The sequence below is a fragment of the Helianthus annuus genome, chromosome 11, assembly GCF_002127325.2.
Source record: "Helianthus annuus cultivar XRQ/B chromosome 11, HanXRQr2.0-SUNRISE, whole genome shotgun sequence".
NCBI classification, from domain to species: Eukaryota; Viridiplantae; Streptophyta; class Magnoliopsida; order Asterales; family Asteraceae; genus Helianthus; species Helianthus annuus.
This window is the reverse complement of record NC_035443.2, coordinates 22,030,040-22,057,520: the sequence shown is the minus strand read 5'-3', so window position 1 is coordinate 22,057,520 and position 27,481 is coordinate 22,030,040. Positions and strand designations below refer to the sequence as shown.

Here is a 27,481-nt window from a genome sequence, read left to right as displayed (position 1 = left end):
TCGGTCTACCAATGTGCATCGTTACCGATAATGACACCAACTTTGCTGCTGACGAATTTCAAAAATGGCTAGAAGAACTACACATTGAACATATATTCTCATACGTGGCACATCCGCAAGGAAACGGCCAAGTTGAGAGTATCAACAAAAGTCTAGTCGAAGGCATCAAAGTAAGGTTGGGAACAGCCAGGCGTGGCTGGGTCGATGAGCTCCCAAGTATCCTATGGGCTCACCGCACAAGCCCAAAAACAAGCAATGGGGAAACACCATTCAGCCTAGTCTATGGCTCAGAAGCGGTGATCCCCGCGGAAGTAGGCCTCCCTTCACCCAGAATGTTGGCTATTGAAAAAATAGACAACAGTATGGAACGCAGGATCGACTTAGACCTTTTGGAAGAAAGGCGTGAAAACGCTGCCACCAATGAGGCTAAGTACAAATCCAAACTGGAAAAGTACTACAGCTCACGTGTCCGCGTTTGTACTTTCAACCCGGGAGACTACGTCCTCCGTGACAATGAAGCATCTAATGCTGAACGCCCAGGGAAACTTACCCTCAAGTGGGAAGGACCCTACCTCATCAATGAGATCTTGGGAAAAGGCGCGTACAAATTGCAAACGTTAGAAGGCGAACCTATCGCACGTACATGGAACGCACAACAGCTCAGATGCTGTTACATGTAAGCCATGTTTTTTACATTTTCATATAACCTATCGGGCCGCAGGCCATTTGCAATTAAATAAACGAACGATTCAATGCAATATTGTTTGTTACTACTATTACAAATGCGTGTTCCACTTTGCGGTATCCGCAAAAACAGATTGGCAAAATCTTCATTCGCGATACCCACACAAAGTGTCAACCACACACAAATATTGTAATAGGCCAGCAAAAGGCAGAATATCAAGTGTCTATCTGGCTGGATAGACAAGTTTTTACAAAACTTACACAATTCCTAAACCCTAAAAAGGTAAACAATGGAATTAACGCGTACTCATACGACAAAGGTATGGAGTATACTTGACCCCATTCACAAATGGGTAAAGTTCCGCATATATACGTTCAAACATGCAAGAATTAAAAACACTTGTACAAATTGAACAACAAACTTTATATTCAAAAAATTCAAGCACCCACGCGATGCTTAATGGATTTACATAAAGTTTCCCACATTTACAAAAGGAAAGCAAAAAAGGGGGCACACTAGCCAACCTAAACCCTATTTTGTACCATTGATACCCGCGCCATCTTGGCCGCCACCAGCGGGATTTTCCTCTTCTGTATCGGCATACAGCATCCGCAACCGGTCAACGTAATTCGCAGCCTCTAAACATTCGTCCAACTTCTCCACGCAAGAGAGGGACGTATCATAAAATGCGGCTACAGCCGCGTTAAGACGACCTTCGGTGTCCACATCACGAAACCCGGATCACTCTGCGGTAAAACCGCCTTCAGACATGACGTTCATATAACTGACACAGCGGCTATAACCAGCTTTAATAACGGCATCGCGGGCACGTTTCTTGACCAAATCCAAACCAGTTGCGGTTTCAGGAGCATCCATGATAGCCTGAACAATCTGCGACAAAAGGATAACAAGGTCATCATATGGTCAACCTTTGATACAAAGTCAGATAATACTTACATATGCGATGCCTTGACTCCGCATCCACTCACGATCAGCCTCCAGTTGTTGGAACGAAGAAGTCAGAGCATCTCTGGCCTCAACAGCAGCGTTAGCCCGCTCTTCCGCAACAGTCGCGCGACCTGTAAGGTCCGTAACCGCGACCTCCCGGATCTAAACTTCAGCCTTTCAAAGAGCAGAAATCAGTTTACTCAGTAAACATTCTCAAAAGGCAGAGAAATATACAACAGAGGTAACGAATCATACCTGAAGGCTGGCAACAACTTTATCCAAACGGGTGCGCTCAGCATTCGCCTCTTCAAAAGCCTTAGAAGAACGCCTCTCCCTCTCTTTGGCCTCCTCAAGGGCCTTTGCAGCACGAGCCCCCGCTTCCTTGGCCTCTCCTAACGCCTTAACAGCCCAGGCCTCTACTTGTTGCGCTTTAACCGCAACCGCCTCAGCTGCAGCCTTCTCTTTGATCAAAGCAGCGTTCGCTGCCTTGGCATTTGTCAGCTCCTGACGAGCACGAAACAGAGTGTCATTCTGCTTAGCCCAAGAATCATTCCACTTCTTGCGATCATTGGAAAACTTTTCGTTCCAACTCTTGCGTTCGTCAGAAAGGAGTTTGGCAAGAGTACGAACCTGTTTCAGCTGCGCAGTGGCAGCCCACTCCGAGGTCTGTTTCTACTTCTCAAAAGCAGCTCTATCCCTTTCAAGCTGCTCCGCACCCTCACGAGCAGCTTTCACCAACTCTTCCGCTTCAGCCCGCAAACGAGCAGTTTCTTCTTCCCTGCGGCCCAATACTCTGTAGTCTTCCAAAATGACATTCGCCACAATGGAACTTCCTACCAGCATTGTAGAAAGTTGGTTGATGCGCAGCTCACGGGGTGCGGCACGGGCACGCTCAGTTTCAAAGGGGGTGCCCAGACCACCCAGAATCTCCTTGTACACCGAAGGATCGTTAGAAATATCATCCACCTGCATAACAGTCCAGTGGGGTCGATGATACGCTGTACTTCGATCCTGCGTGTAGGTGCGGTAATAATACTCTAATTCAGACTCTTCAGGCTGAATCGGAGGTCCGTCATAACCCGCACCACCGGAAGTAGAACTGGTAACCTTCTCACCAGCAGAAGGTTTCTGCGGCTCAACACCATGCTGCCGCACCTCAGCATCAGACTTCTGTTTCCCAGCATCTGAAAACCTCAAGTCCAATCCATCACCCTCATTGGGAGAGATCAGATTGTCGTAGGAATCCACAGTATCAAAAATCTGGGAAGCAGTCTTCTCCACCGTCTTCTCCACCTGCACGGTGGGATCGCGAACAAAAGGTGCCGCAGGCTCCTTGGGCACCACAGGCTCCTTCGGCACCCCCGCGTCCGCAGCAGCGGTATGCGTGGGAGACGAAGGGAAATCAAAAAACGAAAAACCTGCATCTTGGGATTCTGCAATACAAAGAACAATAACTGTTAATCTAACACATTGTGCATGCAAAACAATGCAAAAGGTTACACTTACCAGCAGCAACCGCATGTTTCTTTTGCGCCGGAGCAGCCCTTTTAGACTGCAGTTTCCGACGTTTTGGTTCACCACCACCAGCAGCCTTTTGCTCTGGTTCTCTCTTATCACCAACAACGGGGGGACTCGCAGCAGTTCCACCCGCAGCCGCACCACTACCTAGAACACCCAAACCCTCAAGGGTATCAGATACTACCACGTAATCGGTATATCTGCGATAACAAGATCGATAGTTACCTGCGGCCTGAGACACCAAAGAAGGGGCATCTGAGCCTTCAGCCCTCCCCTTACCACGACCCCGCGTGGTTTTCTTCACCTGCTTCTTCTCCACATGCTTCTTAGGGATGCGCTTTTCAAACTTACCCAAGTCCGCAAGGATAGCTGCATGGGAGAAATCAAGCAAATAAATTACAAGGGTAAACGTGGAAAACAAGTACAACTTGGAAAATACCTTTTTCGCCTTCTGGCACGGGTGCCCTCAACACATCACGTTTGGGTACACGGAAGTTACCAACAATTTCTATATTGAAACCTTCCCGTAACTCAACCGGAATCAGATCAACTTGGCCCTTGAAATCGGGCTCAAACATCCTCCACAAGCCAACCGCATCCACTGATACAACACATGCATGCATATAACTACAAGGATAACGAAGCAAGGAAAACAATAAAAAGCACCAGGCTTACCACCACTCTTTTCCCGCAGAACGGGTCTTGCCTTCCTGTCCGGCCTCGTAAGCATCATCCGCAACACCCACAGCTGGTTGTTGTCTAACTTCTTGAGTTCAATATGCTGCAGCCTAGAAAACCAATCCACAGTCTTCGCGGTGGCAACAGGAATGTCCTCATCAGTAACACCAATATTGACATCCCGGAAAGTCATATTGGCATATACCGCACAGGCTTTAACATAGAAGAACTTCATCTTCCAATAGGTCACACCCTTCGGAGGTGTCATCAACTTCAAACTCCCATGACGTTGAGTAAAAGAGAAAAAACCAGTGTTCACCGTCAACTGTTAAAATCGCCGGAAATTTTCAACAGTAATGGGCAAGCCATGGGCACGGAAGGTATACTCAAAGTTCCTGATTCGGAACATCCCAAAGGGACTAAGTTGGGAGATATGGAAATGGTGGTACTCCAACACCTCCGCAACGAACACTGTCACCGGCAACCGAAGGTTGCCTTCGGTGAAAAAATCTGCCCACAAAGTAATATAATCGGCCGGAGCATCGGCACCGGTATCCCCCTCTTGTGGGTAAGTAGCCTCCCACTCGTCGGCCATATGAACGGTGGTCATCAGGTTTTTAAAACTACCCTTTGACCACTTCAACACCGGTAACCCACCACCGACGGCACCACCATCATCATCTTCATCTTCATCAGCCGCCACAACCGGCTGTTCAGGGTTTTCACCTTCCACATTATGTGGATTTGATGGTTCAGCAATCAGAAATATCGAAGAAACGGAAGAAAGTGAGTGGAAAAACTCGACTCAACCTCACCGGAAGTTTAGAAATATCGTCGGAGAAGACAAAGGAAATGTTTTCTCTCACTGGAAAAATTTTTGAAATTTCGAACAAGTGAGGGGAAACCACGAACGGTTTCCCCTTATATACCCATCGCAAGTAATGCGGAGGGAGAAAACGAATTATCACGTTCAAAAAGAACGAATTACGCGACACCACGTGTCAAGCGCCGTTTCCGCTGACGGTTATCACGCGCGCGTGGCCGTCCACGCGCCTGACAAGAGAGACCTTTACACTCCTTGCTACAGTGCATTTAATGCCTCGGGCAGTGCAAATGTCCTTTCATTTCAGCACATGCCAGAATGATCTCACCAACTTCCAACAACTCACACGTGAGATCAGCCACGTATGCAACAAAAAGCGACTACATTATCCAACTATAAGCGGCATGCGGTTTCTCTGGTACACCGCACCATAACCCATACCGCATGTCGTTTTTTTTACATACCCCTAAAAATATGCAAAAATATATATCTCCACACTATAAGGGGGTATAATACCTGACCGCACTACCCACGAGCACACGTGGAATATGCGAAAATGACACACACGAGCCCGTTCAGGTGTGTCAGATACTCAGAACCAGCGTTGTTCTTTAGACTGAACCGCATCTCAGAAACAGGTAAACCGCATTGCCTTCATTCTCTTCAAGCTTCAAATCCCTCCTGTCCGGTTCACAACCACAGAGGGTGCATGAACAACTTCTTTAACAAAAAGAAGGAAGAGAATGTACGCGCACGCACATCAGCAACCCTGACTCCTGATCCTTTGAGGGCCACATCCGTGCAACAAACCCGTTTCAAGCGAATATAGGGTGACAAAACCGCAGACACTCACGAGTCGCTGCGGACATAACCATAGCTTCCGCAAACGGTTGCTACGGAAGAGCCACAACTAACTTCACATCGAGGAACGAAACCACTTTAAGGAAAACTCTTCGGTATTGGAGCGTGAAGGAAGGTGCATAAGGAAGAGATGCGGACGAGATACCCAATGATCATACGAGCCCTTGTCGAACAACAAACGATCGAACAAGCGGTAACAAGTCTGCTTATGACTTTGTTACCCTACTTGTAAGTTGGATAGAATAAACAGTGATAGGCATTACCATGCCTATGACCATGTTTATTTGACCATTATCCAGAATCACATTGTTCGACCAAACATGGCCAACAATGACGCAAGTACCCAACATTGTTCCACAACCGTGCCCAACAATGTCAAGCAACGAGGTAACCGCAAAGGACGTGCGGTTACTTGAGAGCTAATTGGAAGAACATGAACACCCCACGAAAGGAATCATCATTAGATATCCAATCATGGGAGCAGCACGCTCTTTTCTTCATTCACCACCTCAAAGGTTGGTTCGAAGTTTGTGCACACCTTCAACCACCATCTCAGAGATTGGTTCGAAGTTTGTACACTTCCTCCGACTAATTCCCACAATTGGTTCGACACACCAACAGGTGGCATCCAGCCAAAGGCTGAGAATTTCGCATCAGACGAAACATTTTCACCGATACGGAAGAGGCGTCAAATGACTCTTCCAGACCTCCAACTTGATTTACAAAAAGCAAAGACCATCCACTTGGTCTAGGATCTTCTCCAGACTCCAAACTACCTTCTAGACACCATAGTCCAGTACTCCTCCCACATGCAACTTGCATATGGCAGCACCACTAGACTGGGGGGACTTGAAGGGGTATGGTCCCAGATCTCGCGTCAGCATCGACCGCGAGTGACCATTACCCGTATCAAAACCCCCACTAGCTAAACAACCTACTTATGTCCGTGCGGGAACGCATCGACACAATGGTTAAATCCAATCTGTCCAGTGATGGAGGACTTACCTAGAATATTAGAACGGTAGAGTGATGCGGCATAGCATCACATCTGGTGTATGAAAACGGAAGTATTCACAGCGATGCGGCCTCGCACCGCATCTAGTGAACACTTCTATCAATACAAGGAAGCTGGATAACAGCAACAGTCACCACAGGCGACGATGCGGCCAGCACCGCATCTCGCGTATTTCTTGATCACAAGCAAGAGACGCGATAACATCAGATGTTACCGCAGGCAGCGATGCGGCTCGCACCGCATCCTATACGCTCATCAAGTAGGACTGACACCACAGTGCAAGTGGCACCAATGGCAGTCACCTGTCAGGGCTACGTAAGCAACGGACTGACGTGGCGTAACATCCATAACCGACAAGCCTGACACACCTGCAAAGGTGCAGCACGTCGTCAGTCCGTCCATCATCCTCCTCCTTCACTCCTCGGCTATAAATACCAACCCCAAACCAGGTTTGAGGTATCTCTTCACAACTCTCTCACTACTACTACTATCATACTTTGCTTCCTAAGCAAATTACTGATTCTCACGCCGGAGAGTGGTAACAAGGAGCACCCCCCACCCCATCCTCCACCGGTGATCCAGCCAGCGATCCTCGAGAGGAAGGGATTAACCCTTCTTGAGGAGACCAGTGAGTTAACCCTGCCCGGTTAACCATTGTTTCATCAATACTCTATTAACATTTTCGTCATGTCAGACCGTTTATTTAACTTCGATATCTCTTTCTACGGCCATATTTGGGATTGTTTATTGAAACTCCTTATAACTTTTTAAAGGTGTTAAAAGGAGTTTTTGAGAATTTAAAAGAATGTGACTTTTGCAAACTCTGTAACAGTCAATAAAGATCTAAAATAAACAACCCCAAACACATACAATAAACATCAACAAATCTACGATAGCTAAAAAATATTTAAAAAAAAAACAAAAAACTAAATAAAACCTTCAACCAAAAATCTTTTCACATCTTGATATCCCTAGGTTAAATATATTTACCAAGGAGAACAGGAATACTTGTTAAAAATTAAAATCTTATGGACTTCGAGAAATGTTAACATTTGTATACAGTTTTGGGTTATAACAAACGAATAATATTAACTACTTTCGAGAAATGTATTTTACCTCATCGCTATCATTTATATCTGCCAATCAATTTTCAGACTTAACCGTTTGAAATATGGGTTTTAATAACATATTCTGCTGCTTTTTCATCATTGACAAGAGTTTGAATTACCTCACAGAATGAGCCAAAAACAGTCAGACATGTGACCGTTAACATGGGGCACAAATAACCTCCTCTCAATAATAAACGGGAGTATAACAGGAATCGAATACATGTTAGCGAACCGAACCGTCCATTTCGAATGAACATGCAATTATTGATTGGTCCCCATAACTAAAGAAAAAAGTAGTATATGACAAAACCTTGAAAAGTGCTTCATTGACTCTTCCATCACTAAATTCATAATAAAAATAAAGGACACATCATATATTGGGACCAAAAGGATGGCGAAATGGAGTATAATCAGGTTATGGAATATGTTGTACTAGATAGATAATACACTTGTTATTTTTCGGTGGTTTTGTATGTCCATCATGCGCCACTTGCATACAAACGAGTCCATTCCTTTGCTGCATTTGCATAAAAACCATATAAAAATATATATTAAACCCAAAACGGCAAAACCGCATCAAAATTCAATTACCTGTCTCAACGGCTTCTGCTTCATTTGATTTCCAATGCTTTGCTATGTTCTCAGAGAGCGGGTCATCTGGGTTCGGAGCACTTAAAAGTGCTTGAATGCTACAATATAGATATATAAAAAAGCTCATATCATAACATACCAATGTGATATGAAATGGTGTAATTATTATTTAGCAGGGGCGGACCTACCCACTGGTGTGGGTGGGCGGCCGCATCCCTTGAAAAATATATATATATATATATATATATATATATATATATATAGTTAAATAAATTAACCCAACCCAACCGGAAACCGCCCCTTCCAATTCTTTCTCCCGCTCTCTTTTCTGACCGCGCAGCGACAGACGCACGTAAGCAGTCAACAGGCACGACAGCAGCGACTGTATTCTCCCCGGAAAAGCCTGATTCCGACCACCCCATCACCCGAAATCCAAAATTTAACGAGGAACCATTAGGAAAGTAGCTATATATGATGTTTTGCATAGATTTCAAAAAATGAAAACCCGTAGGCACAATTTTAAACATGTATGTAATGACGTTTGACGTGTTTTAGATGGTTATATAAATTTTAATTTGACGTTCTTTTGTTTTACATGACCCGACCCGATCCCACCCGATATGAACAAGATTTTTTTATATACCTAGAGGCCTAAAATCTTTAAAAATATTCCGCACCCCCATAGAAAAATTTCGGAGTCCGCCACTGTTATTTAGTAATAAAAATACAAATGATTTTACCTCAAGAGCACTGTACGGATCTGAAGAGCAGGGCTCCATTTATCTTTAAGAATATCAAGACATATTCTGCCAAGCTACATAACAAATAAAAAATAAAATAAATAGAAATAAAACATTTAAATATGAGCATTAAAGTCACATACACAAACGATGAGGTGGGTACCACATTATACCTTATCGATATTCGGGTGGTATATTTTTGTAAGGAACCGGACCTGTTACAACATGAATTAAATGATCTATTAATTAGCACATTACGTAACAAATCACATGAATGGACGAAAATGACATAACAAATCTTCAGCAGCATCTGAAGAATAGTACAAATCACTGGTCTGTAACAAACATATTATTAGGACTTATTTTACTCTGATAATCGTAAACAATTTAACATGACAAAGAGCTTAGGTGTATATGGATAGAGATGACTATTGGATGATGATTCGTATGATAATTTGGATATTTTTATTTGAAAGCAAACCAAGATTGTAATTATAATTGTTTATAAATAAAAATCATCAGTCATATCAAACTAGAATCAGGGAGGATTGATATATGAAAGTGGAATGAGGTTGTTGGGCTAAGTACTAAAACTGAACTTGGGCTTAATATGGGAACTGGACCTTATTTTGGGCTTCCTTGGCAATTGAGTAGCTCAAAGAAGAAATGTGGGCTTCCCACCTATAGGACAAGGTCTCTTATGTGAAGAGGAGTCTTGTTAAGAGCTATGTTGTCAAAAGCGCAAAAAGCGCGCGCCTAGGCGCTCGGGCGCAGCGAGACGCACCTATAGCGCCTGGTGGCAGCCTAGGCGCAAAAATGGGTTTTTATGGAAAAAACGCTGCTGAGGCGCAAAAAGGCGCGCGCCTAGGCGCAGAAACGAGTGCTGAGGCGCAGCGCATAAGCAGAAAACAAAACGCACGCACAAAAAAACCTAACTGAGTGCGTGCAAAACCTGACTCAACCAAATTCCAGCTCAGAAACTCATAATCTTAAATGATCTTAAATGACATATATAATAGTTTTTTTAATTTTATATGTGGAATCTTATTTATTTTCAAAGCATAACATATTTTTTTATATTTTTTTCTCTATGTGCGCTTTTCTTAAAAAAGCCCACGCTTTTTTTGTGCCTTGCGCCTAGGCTCCGGGCGAGGCCGATGCGCCTCGCCTGCGCCTTGCGTCTTTTACAACATAGGTTAAGAGTTGCATTATTTAGAGTAATTAATAAAATAAGAACTTGGTCATTTTGATAATGTAAAACAGTATTATTCATAAAAACTAACTAAAAATTCGTAAATTTTTGCCAAAAATGTAAAAATGAAAACAATAAAACATGACCCTGATAGTTAGCACTTAACCCTAAGAGCACCTGTAGTGGGACGCTATATTCCCCAAAAATCCAAACATAATGCCCAATGGCGCCTGGAACACCACGACGAGGGGCTTTATGGGGGAAGAAAATGGTGGGGGCGGTATGGTGATAGCGCCGGTATGGAGGGGAGTTTCAAATCTTCCACCAATCAAAAATAGTTAATGTTTTTTTAATTACTTAATAAAAATGAAAATTAATAATTAGGTAATGATGGGTTGGGGCTTTATGACTACGGGCTCTAGTGATATAACGCCCCATAAAACCCCTGTGTGACGTGGCACAACACGTGTCGCATAACGCCCACCCGGGGGCTTTATGACTACGGATGGCCTAAGAAAAAGGACTTACCCATTATTTGAATCAATTTTTCGTTTTTTTTTTCTGATCTTTCGATTTTCTGTTCATTTTCTGGTAAGATATTTAAACATGCCTGACACGATCATTGAGTACCATAATTAAAATGTAACAATAATAAGTGTCAATTTAACTGTTGCCTCTGAATATATGCATATAAAGACTCCACTAATACATTGGAAAATATAAGTAGAGAGTAGAGACTGGAGTGGATTGTACTTTAACACAATAACAGTTTTCAACTTTTCATGATCCATGAAATAATCAAAGGGAGCATTGTTTTTTTATTAAAGTTTTAAAAATGATAGCAGGTAGAGCTGTAAACGAACCGAACGGACACGAACTAGACCTTGTTCATGTTCGTTCGTTAAGGAAATAATGTGTTCATGAACACTTACCGAACGAAATTTTTTGTTCATGTTCGTTCATTAAGAATATGAACTTGTTCACAAACACAAACGCACACAGATAAAATCGGCAAAGGCGGAGGAGGCTAGAAATAGATGGCGGAGGGAGCAGTGCTAGAACTTGAAATCCTAATAGTGCAATGGAGGTCGATGAATTCATTGATGTGAAATAGGGAATGGTACAAAAATAAGGCAGAACTAGAGTTTTCTATTTTAATTGTTAGGGTAATAAAATAAATAATATATAATGTTTAGATAAACAAAAGGGACAGAATCATTCATGAACATAAACAAACGAACATGAACGGTCGTAAATGAACAAACGTTCATTAACACATTATCAAACGTTCACGAACGCCATCGAACGAACAAGACCTTTGTTCGTGTTCGTTCATTTAACTAATAACGAAATTTCTTGTTCATGTTCGTTCATTTATTAAACAAACGCACGTAAACGAACTTCCTGCCAAACAGTTCACGAACTGTTCGCTGAATGTTCAGTTCGTTTACAGCTCTAATAACAGGAAACAAAGCAAAGCAAATCAAATGTCATTTAAGGATATCTTTATTAACATCTATACCTTGGGGGCAGACATTGGATATTCCTCAGGCAGAAATAGCTCCAGCTTGAACACACCTCCTGTTTAAAAAGTTTAAAATATTACATTTTTTGAGGTAAGAACAGTGTAGAAGAATGAAACAGAACCACTATCAAGGCCCTTTTTTTAAATCGAAAACGAGCAAGATACAAATATTCAGCCATAAATCACAAGTAAATAGTACAGTTAGAATAAAACATATTTTCAACTGTAAGCTCTCAGTTACTGAACTAAATCAAGAAAATAAACAGAAAGCCTGATACCATATGAACATATGTTCAAAAAGGAGGTACCCAAGATGGCAAAATTTATGACCCAAAAGTACCAATAGGCCTGTTTTACGCAATTCATCCTATAATACAAGACTAGTTGAATATATGATTCTTGGTTTTAAAAAGCGTGATGCGCTCCGATGTGTTTTGATCCCAAAAGCTGATACGCCATGCGCAATGAGTGATGCGCACGCATGTGAGGCGTTTGTTTTTTAATATATAGATAATATAATATATATATATTTATAGATAATCTTTTAACTTGTTAACTTTAAACACTAAAATTTTAGAGATTAAGATAAATAAATACTAAAAAATAGCTCTAGTACCATGAAAGAAGTTCAATACAACCAAACAAGCCTTGAACTCTTTGTGTACAAGTAGTCTATGCAAAAGGTACAAGTAATCTATGTAGGAGCTCATTTAACAACTTCACCAGCTCATTGTACAAGCTTGTTAAGCACATTCTACAATTTTACTCTATAAGTCTATAGTGGTCGATTTTCAGAAAAATGCGCGCATTATGCGATTTAGAGTGCATCATGTAATCACAGTGCATCACACATTATGCGCGCATTTTAAAACCAAGATATGATTTACACTCAACTTCAATAAGAGATCACGAAGCAGTAGTTACATCAGCAAAATCTCATATGTTTCTATAATTCTTCTTTTATTATAAAAACAACTTCCACTCCTAGTTATATTTTTATTCACTATGTTGCTGTAAGATTTAAAATGAAACATTGTTCATCGATATATGACAACTTTAAATAAACTTAATAAACTAATAACCAAATCAACAGATAGCCAACAAAGCACCTAATATTCTAATAATCTAAACTTGCATTAACATTTAGCACACCAATAATTATAATTCAATTCAATCTACCTTCATAAGGAGACTGTGTAGGGCCAAGAATCATCACATTAAAATACCGCATATTATCTTCTGACGGCGATGCGCTTATTCCAGGAGCTACAAACACACAATCAGTTGATCTCAACATTCACACAAACACAATAACATAAAGCAACCATTACAGATACTGAATTAATTAATTTCATAAGAGAAATGAATATAAAGTTGAAAATCACCTGGTTCGCTGAGCAATCGCTGCGTTTCCTGGATCAAACACGAAAGTCAAAACCCTAAGTTAGGGTTTTCGGATACAGATGAATGATTACCGGAAAAGAGGATCGTAAATGAGAAAGAGATTAACGATGATAATACCTTGATGATTCTTCGAGGTAGGTTGCTGTTCGCCATGGATGGAAGCTTAGGATTCACGCTACGGGGATTTTAGAGAGAGAGAGAGAGAAGAAAGTTTGGGGGAAATGATGAATTGGATTGTATTTATTTATTTCTGGGATTTTTTGTTTAAATTTAGGGGGTGTTTGGCCTAGCTTTTATTTTTTTGGCTTATGCTTATATTTTAAAGTAGCTTATGCTTATTTTCTTTCATTTGATAAGCTATTTTTAAGTGTTTGGATTAGCTTATATTCTACAAGTTGATAATTAATAATTAACCTTTAGTTGTTTGTTAAGTTATTTTGTATTATGGGAAGGGGTATAATATCATTGTGTATAATGAGTAAAAAACCATCTTCTTCAAATAACCTTATTCAAATAAGCTAAAAAACCATGTTCCCATAAGCTTCTTAAAATTAGCTTATATAAGCTAATAAGCATAAGCTTAAAAAGCTAAACCAAACACCCATTAGTGCTTATTTTGTAAAAATAAGCTAAAAAAGCTATAAGCTTAGACAAAAAAGCTAGGCCAAACACCCCCTTAATGGTTTTGACCTCATACGTTAGTGAATTGACATATTAAACCTTATACTTTTGAGTTTATTTAGAGTTAAATGGTGGTTGGTTCATATAGTTCGCAAATATTGCAGATTTAGTTCCAGTGGTTTAATAATTACACGTTTGATCCCGGTGGTTATAATTTTTGCACTCGGGTGATCCTTATCAATAATTTATTTTAAATTTCTTAGTTAAATGTGTGTGAAATGACGAAATTACCCCTAACCAATAAAAAAGATATAAAGATGAGTGGCCCCCCTCATCTTCTTCCTCTCTCCCTCTCTCTCGATTAGAGTAAATTATAGGTTTTGCCCTTTATGTTTATATCAAATTGCAGGCGTTGTCCTTTTGGTCAAAAGTTTACAGGCGGTGTCCTTAACCTTCCAAAATCTTGCATGTTTTGTCCTTTAGGCCAAACCTGGTTAAAAATCTCAGTTAATTCTTGTCATGTGCAATGCAGATGAGGGTACAATGGTCTTTTTCCTTCTCAACCCTTTCTATTTCCCCCATTTATAACCCTCACTAACCCCTCAATTCATCTCTATCAAAAATCCAGCCCTCGTATTCCTTTTCACTCTTCTTCTTCATCATTCTTTTCTCACAACATAGGGATTCTAAGATCTGTTGGATCGATGATTAATTATAAATTAGTTAAACTCGAGGAGATGCTCCTAGCTCAACTCGAAGTTTCTTAAATTAAACTTGAAGCTAGAGGAATACGAGGGCTGGATTTTTGATAGAGCTGAATTGAGGGGTTGGTGAGGGTTATAAATGGGGAAATAGAAAGGGTTGAGAGGGAAAAAGACCATTGCACCCTCATGTGCATTGCACATGACAAGAATTAACTGAGATTTCTAACCAGGTTTGGCCTAAGGACAAAACGTGCAAGATTTTGGAAAGTTAAAAACACCGTCTGTAAACTTTTGGCTAAAAGGACAAGATCTGCAATTGATGTAAACATAGAAGACAAATCTTGTAATTTACTCTTTAGATTAAATGATATTCTAATTTATTAATTTTTGAGATTTTGGTTTATATGGGATTGTAAATTGGTTGGTTTTGTTCACGTGATTAAGGAGTATAATATAATACAAGAAAATTCATTGTTCGGTTTCAACGATTTTAACGTCACTTCGTTAGTGTAGTGTTAAACATTCGACTCTTTTCACTCAAAACCAAACAACTAGACAAAAACGAATCAAACATAATCAAGTAGATATTACATTTGATTTCGTAGTTTCAATTTATTAAGATTTCAACCCAGAACTGTTGACACTATTTAATCTTTTAATATCTTTAATAATTGCCCATGACATTATAGCCTAGTGATACCTTGGGTGGCACATTTATACTTCAATGGTCCGTCAGTGATTCAAAATTTGTCGTTTGAAAGAAAAAAATAGCTTTCCATAGTTGAAAACTTGTCAAACTATGTAAAATTGTATCATATTATATATTTTATTGTATTACTATAGTGAAGTTAACTCTTTTTGGACCAATCCACAAACCATACCATCAACCTGGTTTAAAAAATACACATGCAAATACTTTTCAAATATTTCATCTCCTTCAAACAAAAGAAAATTATTAACTACAAATCTTCAATGGGGGGGGTGACTGAAATGCAGTGGAAAGGAGGTTATGACGTGTAGGAATGCAGCGTCGGCGGAGGGTGTTGCTAGGTAGTAGCGACGACAATTTAAGCAAACAGAACACATGGTAATCGAGAGCTAAACATGGTGAAATTTTGTTCTATTTGCTTTCTCACCAAAGAGAAAAAAAAGTTGCTAAATTAACTAAAGCAGATTCTTTTAAAGGAACAAGCCTGGATCATAAAACCTGCTGGGCATGACATAAATGTCCCATTACCCGGGCATTCGCACAACTGTTACAACAGACGAAAACAACTACTGCTTTCAAATTTTAGCTTACAAATACAATACCAAGGGCCATATCCGCTTCCTCCAAGGTTGCAGAGTTACCCTTCAATTTTTACTGCATAAAATAAAAATAATATAAGAACAAATTATGAAAAATAAAGTAAAAAACACATATATACAAGGAGGGTTCAATGTGAAACCATAAATAATGTGACCAAATGCATCATCGTGTTATGTTGTACCTGAATTAGTGTATGCATAAGCGCAGATAAATTTATGTGTATTATCTTAAAATATCTAAAAGTAGAGTAAATTACTTTTTGAGTCCCTGTGTTTTAGTGGTTTTAACCACTTGAGTCTAAAATCAAAAAGTTTAACGCCCTGAGTCCCTAACCACTCATTTTATAACATTTTGAGTCCAACTTTTAAGACTTGTACTTTTGATTTTGGACTCAAGTGGTTAAAACCACTAAAACACAGAGATTCAAAACACGTTATAAAATGAATGGTTAGGGACTCAGGGCGTTAAACTTTTTGATTTTGGACTCAAGTGGTTAAAACCACTAAAACACATAGACTCAAAAAGTAATTTACTCTTAAAAGTAAAAGGGTATAAATACAACGGTTTTTGTTTCTCACTCCTCTCTCCCGAAATTCAAAAAACAACATAGAACAAATTAGTTTCATTGTTTGTGTAGATAAATAGAACTAGGGATGAGCATTTGGTATCAAATACCGATCCCGATCCCGTCCCGTACCGATCCCGAAAATACCGTACCGAATTTTTTTCGGTACCGGAAACGGTATCCACTTTTTGCGATTTTCGGTGTTGGTATTTTCGGGATCGGTATCGGTTCGGTACCGTACCGGTAAAATACCAACTTTTACCTTCAAATACTGCTACCGTACCGATACCATACCGATACCGTACCGTACCGACATATTCCGGTAAGCAATACAAAAATATACAAACAAATTAGTTAGATGGTATTTTATAAGCATAACCTACAAATATATGTAAGTGTGTGTGTGTGTGTGTGTATATAAAATTTGAAATTGCAATTGATGAGACTAACCTCCGCATCTTCTGCACCAGATTTGGTGATCTCCATCTTATGGTCTTCTGATAAAATAGATGGAAAAATACCAGTATAATGAAATGGCTAATAAATATAAAAATTTGCGTATGAAAAACAAGGTTAATCGAAAACTTACCTCCGTCCTCTGGAATATCAGAAGTCCACAGAGTGAGGTTGTCCCTCAGAAGCTGCATAATTAAAGTGCTATCTTTGTATGATTCCTCACTCAAGGAGTCAAGTTCCGAGATTGCTTCATCAAACGCTTGTTTTGCCAGGTGGCAGGCTCTGATAAATACCAATGTTTTAAGAAAACACAATTTAGAATGCACTTTTCATACAAAGAAAACCAAAAAGATTGTTAACAAATTTTGTTACCTTTCAGGAGAGTTCATTATCTCATAATAGAAAACAGAGAAGTTCAAAGCCAAACCCAATCGGATCGGATGAGTAGGAGATAAATCCTCTGCAGCAGTTGAAGCCAACTGCGGGAAACATAACGGTAAATACATAATACAAAATTTGGCCCTTTGTTATAAATATAAGAGTAAATTGCCTGGGTGGTCCCTGTGGTTTGCCAGTTTTTCACCTTTAGTCTCCAACTTCCAAAAATAACATGTTTGTTCCATGTGGTTTGATCGCTTGTTACTCAGGTAGTTCCCTGACTGGATGACCGTTAGTTTATCTAGTTAAGACTTAAGTCAATGTGAAATGACTAAACTTCCCTTTATAATTAAAAAACAATAATGATAATAATAAAATCAACAAACACAAGGGCACCTGCCTTTATTTCTTTATAAGAAAATGCATCTTAAATTAAAACAAAAAAAAAAAAAAACCCATCAGTTTGTTTATTCTGAAGAAAATCAATTTAAAAATAGTTCTCCTTCTTCACATAGACTAAAGGGTAGTTTAGTCATTTCACATAAAGACTTAACTGGACAAATTAACAGTCATCCAGTCAGGGGACTATCCGAGTAACAAGTGATCAAACCACAGGGAACAAATATGTAGTTTTAGAAAGTTGCGGACTAAAGGTGATAACTAGCAAACCACAGGGATCATCCAGGCAATTTACTCTAAAAGTCTAAATATAAATAAAACGGAATCACACGACCTGTTCAAATTGCAAGAATTACTGAACTGCAGAATAAAAAAAAAAGCAACTTACTTGATAAGCCTTTAGTGACTGATCAGCTGCTTCTTTTTTGTCATCACCAAACTTGAACTCCGCAAGATACCTATAATAGTCCCCTTTCCTGCATGCCAATAAAACACGTTAGAAAATATCTAGAACCATAAAAGCTTAAGGTCGTCCCCAGTTGAGAAAAGGGTACCCCGTTAAATTATGTAAAGGTTGTATTCTTAGAACAAGTTAAACAATCAGCAACCACATAAAATGGGACAAGAATGTTCTTTTGGACCTTTTTCCCACACTTATATGTAAAACTCACATCTTGTAGTAGAAAACAGTAGATTCTCCAGCAGAGGAAGATGGAATCAGATGCTCATCAATCACAGTCATGATATCATTGCAAATGTTAGACAACTCGGTTTCCACCTTCTGTCTATATTCCTTAATTCGCTTTACATTAGCTTCATTGCCCCTTGATTCCTCTTTTTGCTGAATGGAAGACAATATCCTCCACGATGCCCTACGTGAACCCACCACATTCTTGTATCCAACTGACAGCAAATTTCTCTCCTCGACAGTTAATTCGATATCCAAGTTTGCTACTTTCTTCATAGCATCCACCATCTCTGAACAAAAAAATAACTCCATAAGATCAATAATGATGCGAACAATACAGATCAATCATCAAATAAACTTCTACTGTTTTATATGTAAACATGAATAATGAACACTTATACGATCTTATAAACATTGAATTCGCACAAAATATGTAGTCCTCTGAATTCATTTTCCCCATTACATCATCATCTACCAAAATATAGTTTTAAAAACAGTCAACGTGTGATATGTTAGAGTCAGATTCCAGTTTTACAACTTTAACATAGTCTATCGTATCAAACATCAAATAAACATCTACGATTTATTATATGCATATAATGTGCGTCATGAACACTTATTCAGTCTTAGACCATGCGTAGTGGTTTGATGAATAATGCCCCCACCCTGGGGCGTTTTCTGCCATGTGGCAGTCCAGTCAACATGGGGGCATTATTGGGCGTTTTTGCAAAAGTGGCGTAGTGGAATAATGCCCAATAACGCTCCATCCAATCATTACACAATTATTTATTTTTTTAAATTAAAAACTTAAAATAATTCATTAAATTAAAAAAAATTACAATACTAGAAATAAAAAAACAATAAAAACCGACTAAACTTAAAAAAAAAAAAAACAGGAAATAAAAAAAACTGGAAATAAAAAAATAAATAAAAACCACAGGTGCCTAATTTGCCATTTTTAAACTTAAAATAAAACCACAGGGGCCTAATTTGCCATTTTTAAACTTAAAATAAAACCACAGGGACCTAATTTGCCATTTTTTAAACTTAAAATAAAAACCACAGCCGCCTCCCACAGTCCAACTCTTCTTCTTCTTCTGACCTTCTTCTTCTTCTTTGACCTGCAACCTCCGGCAAAAATTTCCGGCAATAAAAGGTTGATGACGAAAGCTAACTCGTTCCCATTGGTCCATCATTTGCCCCTTCCAGCGTTATTCAAAAAACGCCAAACACAAAATCGCCCAAGATCACGCCCGAAAACGCCGCAGGGGGCGGAGTAGGGGCGATATCCGGCGTGTTTGGGCAGTTTTTTGGACAAAAAACGCCCGATTACGGGTGGTCTTATAAACAATAAAATCACACACACTACGCAGTCCTCTGTATTCAATTTTCCCCATTACATCTAGCTATATTAGTGCATATAAGCGCCTTCATACACCAAAATCACTTTAAAAAACAGTCAATATTCGATACAATAACTTCAGATTCTAATTTCACAACTTCAACAGTTGAACACAATTTATTACATCCATCGTGTCATTTTACACAGTTACAAAGGATTAGTATCAATCTAAAAACGTTAAAACACTAAAAACAAATACAAATTCAACCTCAATTTCAAAAACAAAAAGCATACAGTCTGTATAACCTCTAAACCCTAATTCTAACCTCCACACTTCCTCTAGTCACTATTTCCCGAAATTTGAACAATCCGCTAACAGTTTCGTAACCCTAGGTGATCTCTATATGTAAAATAACGAAATTAACATGTAAACAACACATCTACATGAATTACCGATCAAAATCATGAAATTGCAGGATAAAATAACGAAATTAAGATGTAAAGAACGGATCTACGATGAGATAAACATGCTAACCGTCATAGCGTTCGGCTTGCTCGGCGAGTTTGGCGATATAGATGAAGTTTTCGCGTTCTGCAGAAGCCGCCATGGATGCTGATCTTCAAGCTCTCAACTGCTATTTTGTTTTTTTGTTTTTTTTTTCTTTTTTGTAAAATAAGAGAGTGTTATTGTTTGTTGTGTGTGTGTGTGTGTTTGTTCATATAGTCAAATGGAATGTTTGTTTCTTGACACTAAAGTTGATTGTTTTCCACTTGTTACACTAAAAATATGAATTTTAAGATGGGAAGTAAATTAAGTGCGGGTTTGGCTACAAACGAACCAAATGTTTGGCGAATAGTTCGTGAAATGTTTGACGAGAAGTTTGTATGTGTTTGTTCGCTTGTTAAACAAACGAACGCGAACAAGAAATTTCGTTCGTTTAGTTAATAAACGAATATGAACAGAGGTCGCGTTCGTTCATTTATGTTTGTGAACGTTCGGTAACGTGTTCGTTTGTGTTTGATAGTTCATTAGTGAATATAGTTTTTATATATTATTTAAATACTTTAAATTTTCGACAAATAAAATATTTAATAAGTGCCGGTGTATTATATATTTTGTTCATGAACGTTAGTTTGTGCTCATTTGCGTTCATCAACGTTCGTTTTCATTCGTTTCCTAAAGTTGGCAAATAAACACAAAGGAACACAAACAAGTTCATTTATGTCAATGAACATCGATATGGTATCAGATCTTCCAAGAACCACAAATACCCAAACCAAACTGATATTTATCCCTGGGAATATCTTCGGTCGATTACAATCACTTATAACTATCGATCTAACTCTACACACGATTATCAACTAGATAATCTTTACACAACTATCAGATAACAAACTATGAACACAGATTCAAAGTGAATTTGTGCTTTACAAGAATGAAACCCTAACTGATTTGTGGAGAGGGAGAGAGTAAAAGTGACTGAATGATGAGATAGGATACCTCCCTCTTTATTTATAATGGACATCACAAGTATAATATACACTTGTATGATACGCCAAGTTACATGTCTGCTCAAGTCCATGTCATATGTATCTTCAGCCCATGTACAACAGTCCAAACAGCAGCCCATTGTTACACCCCGACCACGTAGGACAACAAACCGTGGCGGAAACGTCGGGGAGTGTTGTAACAGAAGCTATTGTTTCATAACCATGGATACAAAAAGTGTTTCGTTTTATTGATAATATTGAACATTACATTGTCTTGACACAAAACAAACAAGCTACATATCGTCTATCACTTGTTATTATGTCACTAAGGCCTTGTCCAGATCCTACGTGACGCATGCATCCTAGAATCAATCAAGCAACATCACCTGAAACATATGTAGAAACAAAGTCAGCAAAGAAATACTGGCGAGTACATAGGTTTTATGAGAGCATCGGAATTACGGCTTCGTTTACATGTTGCATTACTTTAGTAGACTTCAAGAGTCGAAATACAAACCTTGTTTTTGAAAAATGTATTGCAACATAATTAACCAACTCAAATCAAGATGGTTATAGTTTATAAAATCTCGTAGCCATGATTCTTAACCCCAAAAATATTTGTTTTAGAAAACCAACTTGTAAAACATCTTGTAAAAACTTGTTAAAAACTCGTATGGTTTATATCTTTTAGAAAACATCGTTGTGTGACATCGTTTCAAAATCGTTTACCCAAGTGAACTAAATAACGCCACGGTATGTAATATGATGAAAACACTTATATATAGGAAGTACCAGCGGCGTATCCACCATGATTTCATCACATTACACCCGTCTCGTTATCTATACACTAACCAAAAATCAATCGTTTTTCCAATTCGTTTAACTTGTTCAAATCATTTCCAAATCGTTAACTCCTTTAAATCGTTTAAAATCATCCTCGTTTTAATTGTGAAAACTTATATATGGTTGTCTCGCTAATAACATTCAAACCTTTGTGACTTGACCACCTCGCGTCTCGCTTCTCGCGTTAACAAACCACAAAGGGTAAATTAACTAACATCAGATTCAGTCGTTACCCACAACCCCCACACATAACCATGGATGATGTAAAATAACGGGATTTGTCAGATCCTATGGTACCATAACCTAATACTGGTCGGCTTGATCAATGCTAATGAATGTCATTTGTTATGTAACTACAACCAACAAGTTTGTTCACTTTATTGAAATCGTTATTAGTTTTGTATAAACCATCTTAATTGTTTTTGAAAAACCATCGTTTAAACTTTGAAACCATTTCGTACATATGAATCACCCCAAAACAATTGAAAACAGTAAAATAGGGGAGCTATGTACTCACATGTAGTGCAAAGTATCCTCAATCAATAGAACTTTAAACAACCTCAAGCAAACCAAAGGAATCAAGTAGCACCTAGTAATCGAACCACTAGTCAAACAATAGACGCCTAAATCCGACGATCGGATAGAATGAAGTCTCGTAAACCAAATGAGTGTTGGAACTCATATGATATGGTTTAACAAAGCTTACATCCTAAATTGAAACCTAACCTAAGTGCTTTCGACCCATCGCGACCCATTAAGGTAGCTTACGCTACTTTAACGCGTCGTGTGCGCAAAAGCGCGTTCAAGACGTCTAACTAGTCCTATGACAAGTATTATATGCCCATACATGTTTAATTATGTTACATAATCAGCTACGTGTCAAAGGTTTAGGTTACATATGCTTAATTACCAATTATGTATGAAAAGGGTATTTTGGTAATTTACCAAAAAGCATATAAACTACCTATCATGCGACTAATCAAACCTAAGTTACCATAAGGTATAACCTCGGAAGGTTATTCCCTACGCTACTATGGTCACTTAACATGTTTGGTCGGATCCTAATGATCGACCAAACGGGTCGTGTTCGAAAGTCTAAGCGGGTGTTTAGTCCGCTTGACTTTCGGCTCCACACAAGCACTAATCTTAAAAAAAGTGGCAAACTATGTTTAGTTAAGTTAGAAAACAGGTTTTGATATCAAAACAAACGGTTTTGATATCCTAGAGTAGTTTGGTTACAAAATACGTGAGAAAACGCATTTTGGCCGAAACTACGACTCGTCACTGAGCCTAGATAACATGGTAATCAGTAGGTATAGTCACTAGGGACTATAACCATCGTGATTACGCTCACGTTATGAAGTTCAAACGAACTTCGCGTTGACCATAAACTGGTCAAAGCAGAAAGTCAAACGCAGTTTGACTTTAACGACAAAAACGAATGAAAAGAACGAAAGAATACTTACAGAAGGTCCCCGCAAGCTCTTGATCCGATTTACTCTCAGGTATGAAGCATAAACTTCAACTTAGAGAGCCAAAATCAGATTCAAGTGTGCTTTGGGAGGAAGTGAGGGTGGGTATTTATAGGAATTCAAGAACCGTTAAGATCGTTCATCGAAAACTGAGCTTTGATCTGGACCTTACATGTGTGCCCATGGTTTTCTAAAACCATGGGAGTCCCTAATATGAGTCATAATGGACTAGGTTCATTGAATACCAGCCCATGATTTTGCAAAACCATGGGTTAAAACCATCAACACTTCAAAATGGACTAGGCTCATTGAATCTGGTCAGAAATTTCAAAAATGGTCCCTGCACTTGTAAAACTTGATTTTTTTGCACTTTTAAGCCCCGTTAACCCCATTTCAAGGCTCTAAAATAAAGTTAAAGTATAGGGAACTCAAAACATGCTCAAAAATATCTCAGATGTCGGTTCGTTTGGTCGTACGTTGCGTTATTCGCTTAATTACGACGGAAGTCGTAACGAACGCAAAAACGATCCAAATCAAGCGACGAATGGATTTTTATCATGCCAAACACTAAAACATAATATTTTAATGATTACACGAATTTTTGGATGTCCGGATATATTCAGAACGTAAAATATGCGCGAAAATGCAAACTTGTGCACTTTTTGACGCTTTTAGTCCCTATTGATCAATAAAGTTTATTTTAGCATACCGAACCCCTCAAAGCCTATTTCTAAGCTATGTAAAGGTTATATAGGGTATATTTAACTTATTATCAAGTTCCAGAATGTTCGTTACTATACAAATCGGTATAGTTTCACAGTTTGACACAAATAGTCCCTGCGATCGAACAAACTTGATTTCAACACACCAAACCATCCAAAACTTATTTCTAAGTTATGTGGAGGTTATTTAAGGTATGTTAAGCTTATTTCACTATTCTGGAGTGTTTGCTGCATTAAACTGGTTATATTTACGCATCAGTGCGCGTATAACCTTCCAGAAAGCGATTTAAAGCTTGAAATTGGAATCTAATTAAATTGTAAAATCACCAAACATAATTACACACATATTAACATCAAATCACATATAATAACACCAAAGCACATTGTTTTATTGATAACCAACATTGTTTTACATTGTACAACGATTAATAGAACACAGTTGTCACACCCATCGCTTGATCAGCATATATCAGCCCACCTCGCACATAATATAAAAAACGTTCATATAAACAAACATTTTATAACAATAAATATTATGTATGTTACAATATTCTATTGTAACAGTTTATATAAGTCATTGAGAATGAATGAATCATGTTATCCTTTAACACCCCCTCTCAGCTCAATAACTAAATGCTCAAGTCCATGTCCTATGTATCTTCAGCCCATGTAAAACAGTCCAAACAACGGCCCATCACTTGATCAACATATATCAGCCCACCTCGCACATAATTTAAAAAAATGTTCATATAAACAAACATTTTATAACAATAAATATTATATATGTTACAATATTCTATTGTAATAGTTTATATAAGTTATTGAGAATGAATGGATCATGTTATCCTTTTAACAATTCCCTTAACAAACAAACACGAACATAAAATCTTGTTCGGTAAGCGTTCATGAACACATATATTTCTTAACAAACGAACACGAACAAGGTCTTGTTCGTGTTTGTTCGGTTCCTTTGCAGCCCTAAGTGCGGGTTAGGTTTGCGGAATGTTATGGAAAGTTAACTATGTTACAGGAATTAGAATTTGAAAGAATAAAATTGATGGCAGAGCGATGAAAATGGTTTTGGCATTGGCGGTGACGGTGGTGCGATGATATGACATGGGTTGCGAGAGTGGTGACGTCGACGGGGATACTATTTTCTTTGGTTTTATTTTTTTTTTCGTAATTTGGAAGGAATGTTAGATTTTTTTACCTAGAAAGAATTTGACAAAGTTCATTCCGATTTCAATTTAGCTTATTCTTCAACCATATATGTTATCATTTAAATTACCTTTAATTCATATTCTAATTCTAATTCCCTTGATTTTAAGCAATCAAACACCTTGCAAGTATATTGTTAGGTTTACTGATCGTTTTTTTTTTTCATCCTAACTACTTGATCGAAACATGATAGTTCTTGGAGAAGAAATAATAGGAATGCATGACCTTTGCTTCAAATGATTTCATTGCTTCGAAATTTAATGAAATATCAGTCTATCCCGATGCTACATGTTAGAGTTTTACAACAAGTTATCGTATAATTATTCTGAAAAAAAATTGTCATGGTTTTTTATTAACCATGTAGGATGACAATTGTGAGGTTTGTTGAAACTTTGACTAATGAAGAATTTTTCTTGTATGATTTACATATCATATCATAATATAATTCATCCTACTTTTGTTGACAATTGGAGTGATAGCTTCCAAAGAATGGCTTGTTGTATTTGTTCACAACTTTTGTGAGATAACGATGGTTTTAAGAAGAGTAAACTGTTACACAATACAAAGTGGGCAGTTTTGTGGGCGTTTTTGCCCTCTTTCACACCCCAAAACGCCGACAAAGCCGCCTCCATGGCGTGTTTTGTGGTTTTTGGTTCCCAGGCATTTTTAAAAGCACGCCCAAACCCCATTTGATGGGCCAATCATATCTAACCCTTTTCTTCTTTAGTCCATCAATTTTTTTCATGGTTTTTTTTTAATTCTTTACACCCCTTTTAACATAATGCTCATATCCCCACTATACCCATTTTAGAAAAACGCCCCATTGCTGACTGGGCTGCCACATGACGCAAAACGCCCAAGGGTGGGGCATTATTTACACCAACGACTACGCATGGTCTTAAAATAGTCCCTGAGATTTGTTCACTTTTGCCACTATAGTCCAAAACTCAAACCTTTTGAATTTGGATCCCTGTGGTTTCAATTTTGTTTCCATTTTCATCCAAAGGCAAAATCTTGTCAGATTTTTCAGTTAACATCCAGTTTTTTTTGCTTTTTCCTCCCTTTTAATGAAGGGCAAAATGGTCAGATTTTTTTATTTGTTATAATAAAACGTTAAAAAACCATTTTACCCTTCATTAAAAGTGAGGAAAAAGATAAAAAAGCTGGATGTTAACTGAAAAATCTGACCAGAGTTTGATTTTGGATGAAATTGACAACAAAATTGAAACCACGGGGATCTGGATTCAAAAAATTTGAGTTTTAAACTAAAGTGACAAAATGATTAAATCTCAGGGACTATTTTGGCAGTTTACTCTTTTAAAGAAATACATTGATGGTTGGACCAATTATTTTCAGCATGTATGTGGTGATAAAAGATAATATAAAAGTAATGTGGTAAATATGCAAAGATAAAAAGTTGAGAGTTTTATCTTTTATGTTGGCAAGTGGGTGGAAGGCGACAAGAGGGGCCCATCCCCCAAAGCCTATACATTAGAGTATGACTCCCACTCATTGTGCGACACGTAAGACAGGCTGGCACGTGCCTTTCTGTGATAATAGCAACTTGGTCTCTTTCGTTTAGGCTGGAGGGTGTGGGGGCGCTATCCCCGCCAACTCAGTAACTATAGCGTCCCGGGGCGCTATACGACCACATCCACGAAATTAAAGAGGGGCGCTATAGGAGGGGCTCCATCATGGTAACGAGGGAGAAGGGCTTTATCAGGTGGGGCCCACTTGTTTTGCACCAATGAAATCTTTTTTTTTTTAATATGGCGCTCCATCACACCATGCAAATTAAAGGGGGCTCCATGGCTGAGGTGGATCCTAGGTGGCGTTGACGTGGCCTGATAAAGCCCCTAGGGGCCTCCAACCACACCCTCCAGCCTTATACTATATGGTATCGATTTTGGCTAAGAAACGGTTTAACCAGGTGTATTGGACGGTTCAATCGGGTGTAGCGGACGGCTTAACTGATACAAGCGGCTGGTTTGAAACGGTTTTAAAACATTGTCGAAAACCGTATTTACAACGTGGTGCGCTAGCCCTTTTGATAATATTAATCCTAGAACTTTATTATCATATAGGAGTAAGTTTTGCGTTAAAAAAATAAATCGTAAATCAAATCGAATCGAATTATATGTTCAGGTTTAAAAAAATCTGAATTCGATTGGTTATTTAAGTTCT

At 38.5% G+C, this 27,481-nt stretch overlaps 2 protein-coding genes across 5 annotated transcripts; both read right to left on the bottom strand.

Annotated features, from left to right (window-relative positions):
• Positions 1-7,860: 7,860 nt before the first annotated feature.
• On the bottom strand, positions 7,861-13,352 carry LOC110929882 (ubiquitin-conjugating enzyme E2 35). The gene is made up of 8 exons (XM_022173070.2): positions 13,207-13,352; positions 13,071-13,098; positions 12,865-12,951; positions 11,683-11,741; positions 9,142-9,183; positions 8,969-9,042; positions 8,229-8,326; positions 7,861-8,154 (listed from the first exon to the last, which is right to left on the bottom strand). The coding sequence occupies exons 1-8, from the start codon at positions 13,240-13,242 to the stop codon at positions 8,117-8,119; spliced, it is 462 nt and encodes a 153-aa protein (XP_022028762.1). The 5' UTR covers positions 13,243-13,352; the 3' UTR covers positions 7,861-8,116.
• A 2,155-nt stretch (positions 13,353-15,507) lies between these two features.
• On the bottom strand, positions 15,508-20,246 carry LOC110929881 (14-3-3 protein 9). Of its 4 annotated transcripts, none has more exons than XM_035979646.1 (8): positions 20,087-20,246; positions 18,193-18,499; positions 17,910-17,997; positions 17,117-17,223; positions 16,878-17,026; positions 16,739-16,785; positions 16,551-16,559; positions 15,508-15,777 (listed from the first exon to the last, which is right to left on the bottom strand). In XM_035979646.1, the coding sequence occupies exons 1-8, from the start codon at positions 20,157-20,159 to the stop codon at positions 15,775-15,777; spliced, it is 783 nt and encodes a 260-aa protein (XP_035835539.1). In that variant the 5' UTR covers positions 20,160-20,246; the 3' UTR covers positions 15,508-15,774. The 4 variants fall into 4 exon arrangements, with proteins under 4 accessions (XP_035835539.1, XP_035835540.1, XP_022028759.1 ...); XM_035979647.1 differs by having other exon boundaries at positions 16,739-16,782; XM_022173067.2 differs by lacking the exon at positions 16,551-16,559.
• Between the last annotated feature and the right edge of the window lie 7,235 nt (positions 20,247-27,481).

Coding starts and splice junctions, on each gene's coding strand:
- LOC110929882 (XM_022173070.2), bottom strand. CDS start 13,242: ATGGCGAACAGCAACCTACCTCGAAGAATCATCAAG. Junction 9,184..11,682: donor ATCCAATGTCTGCCCCCAAG/GTATAGATGTTA, acceptor ATGTTGTAACAG/GTCCGGTTCCTTACAAAAAT. Junction 9,043..9,141: donor ACCACCCGAATATCGATAAG/GTATAATGTGGT, acceptor TTTGTTATGTAG/CTTGGCAGAATATGTCTTGA.
- LOC110929881 (XM_035979646.1), bottom strand. CDS start 20,159: ATGGCGGCTTCTGCAGAACGCGAAAACTTCATCTATATCGCCAAACTC. Junction 17,998..18,192: donor ACTGTTTTCTACTACAAGAT/GTGAGTTTTACA, acceptor ATTGGCATGCAG/GAAAGGGGACTATTATAGGT. Junction 17,027..17,116: donor ATAATGAACTCTCCTGAAAG/GTAACAAAATTT, acceptor GGTATTTATCAG/AGCCTGCCACCTGGCAAAAC.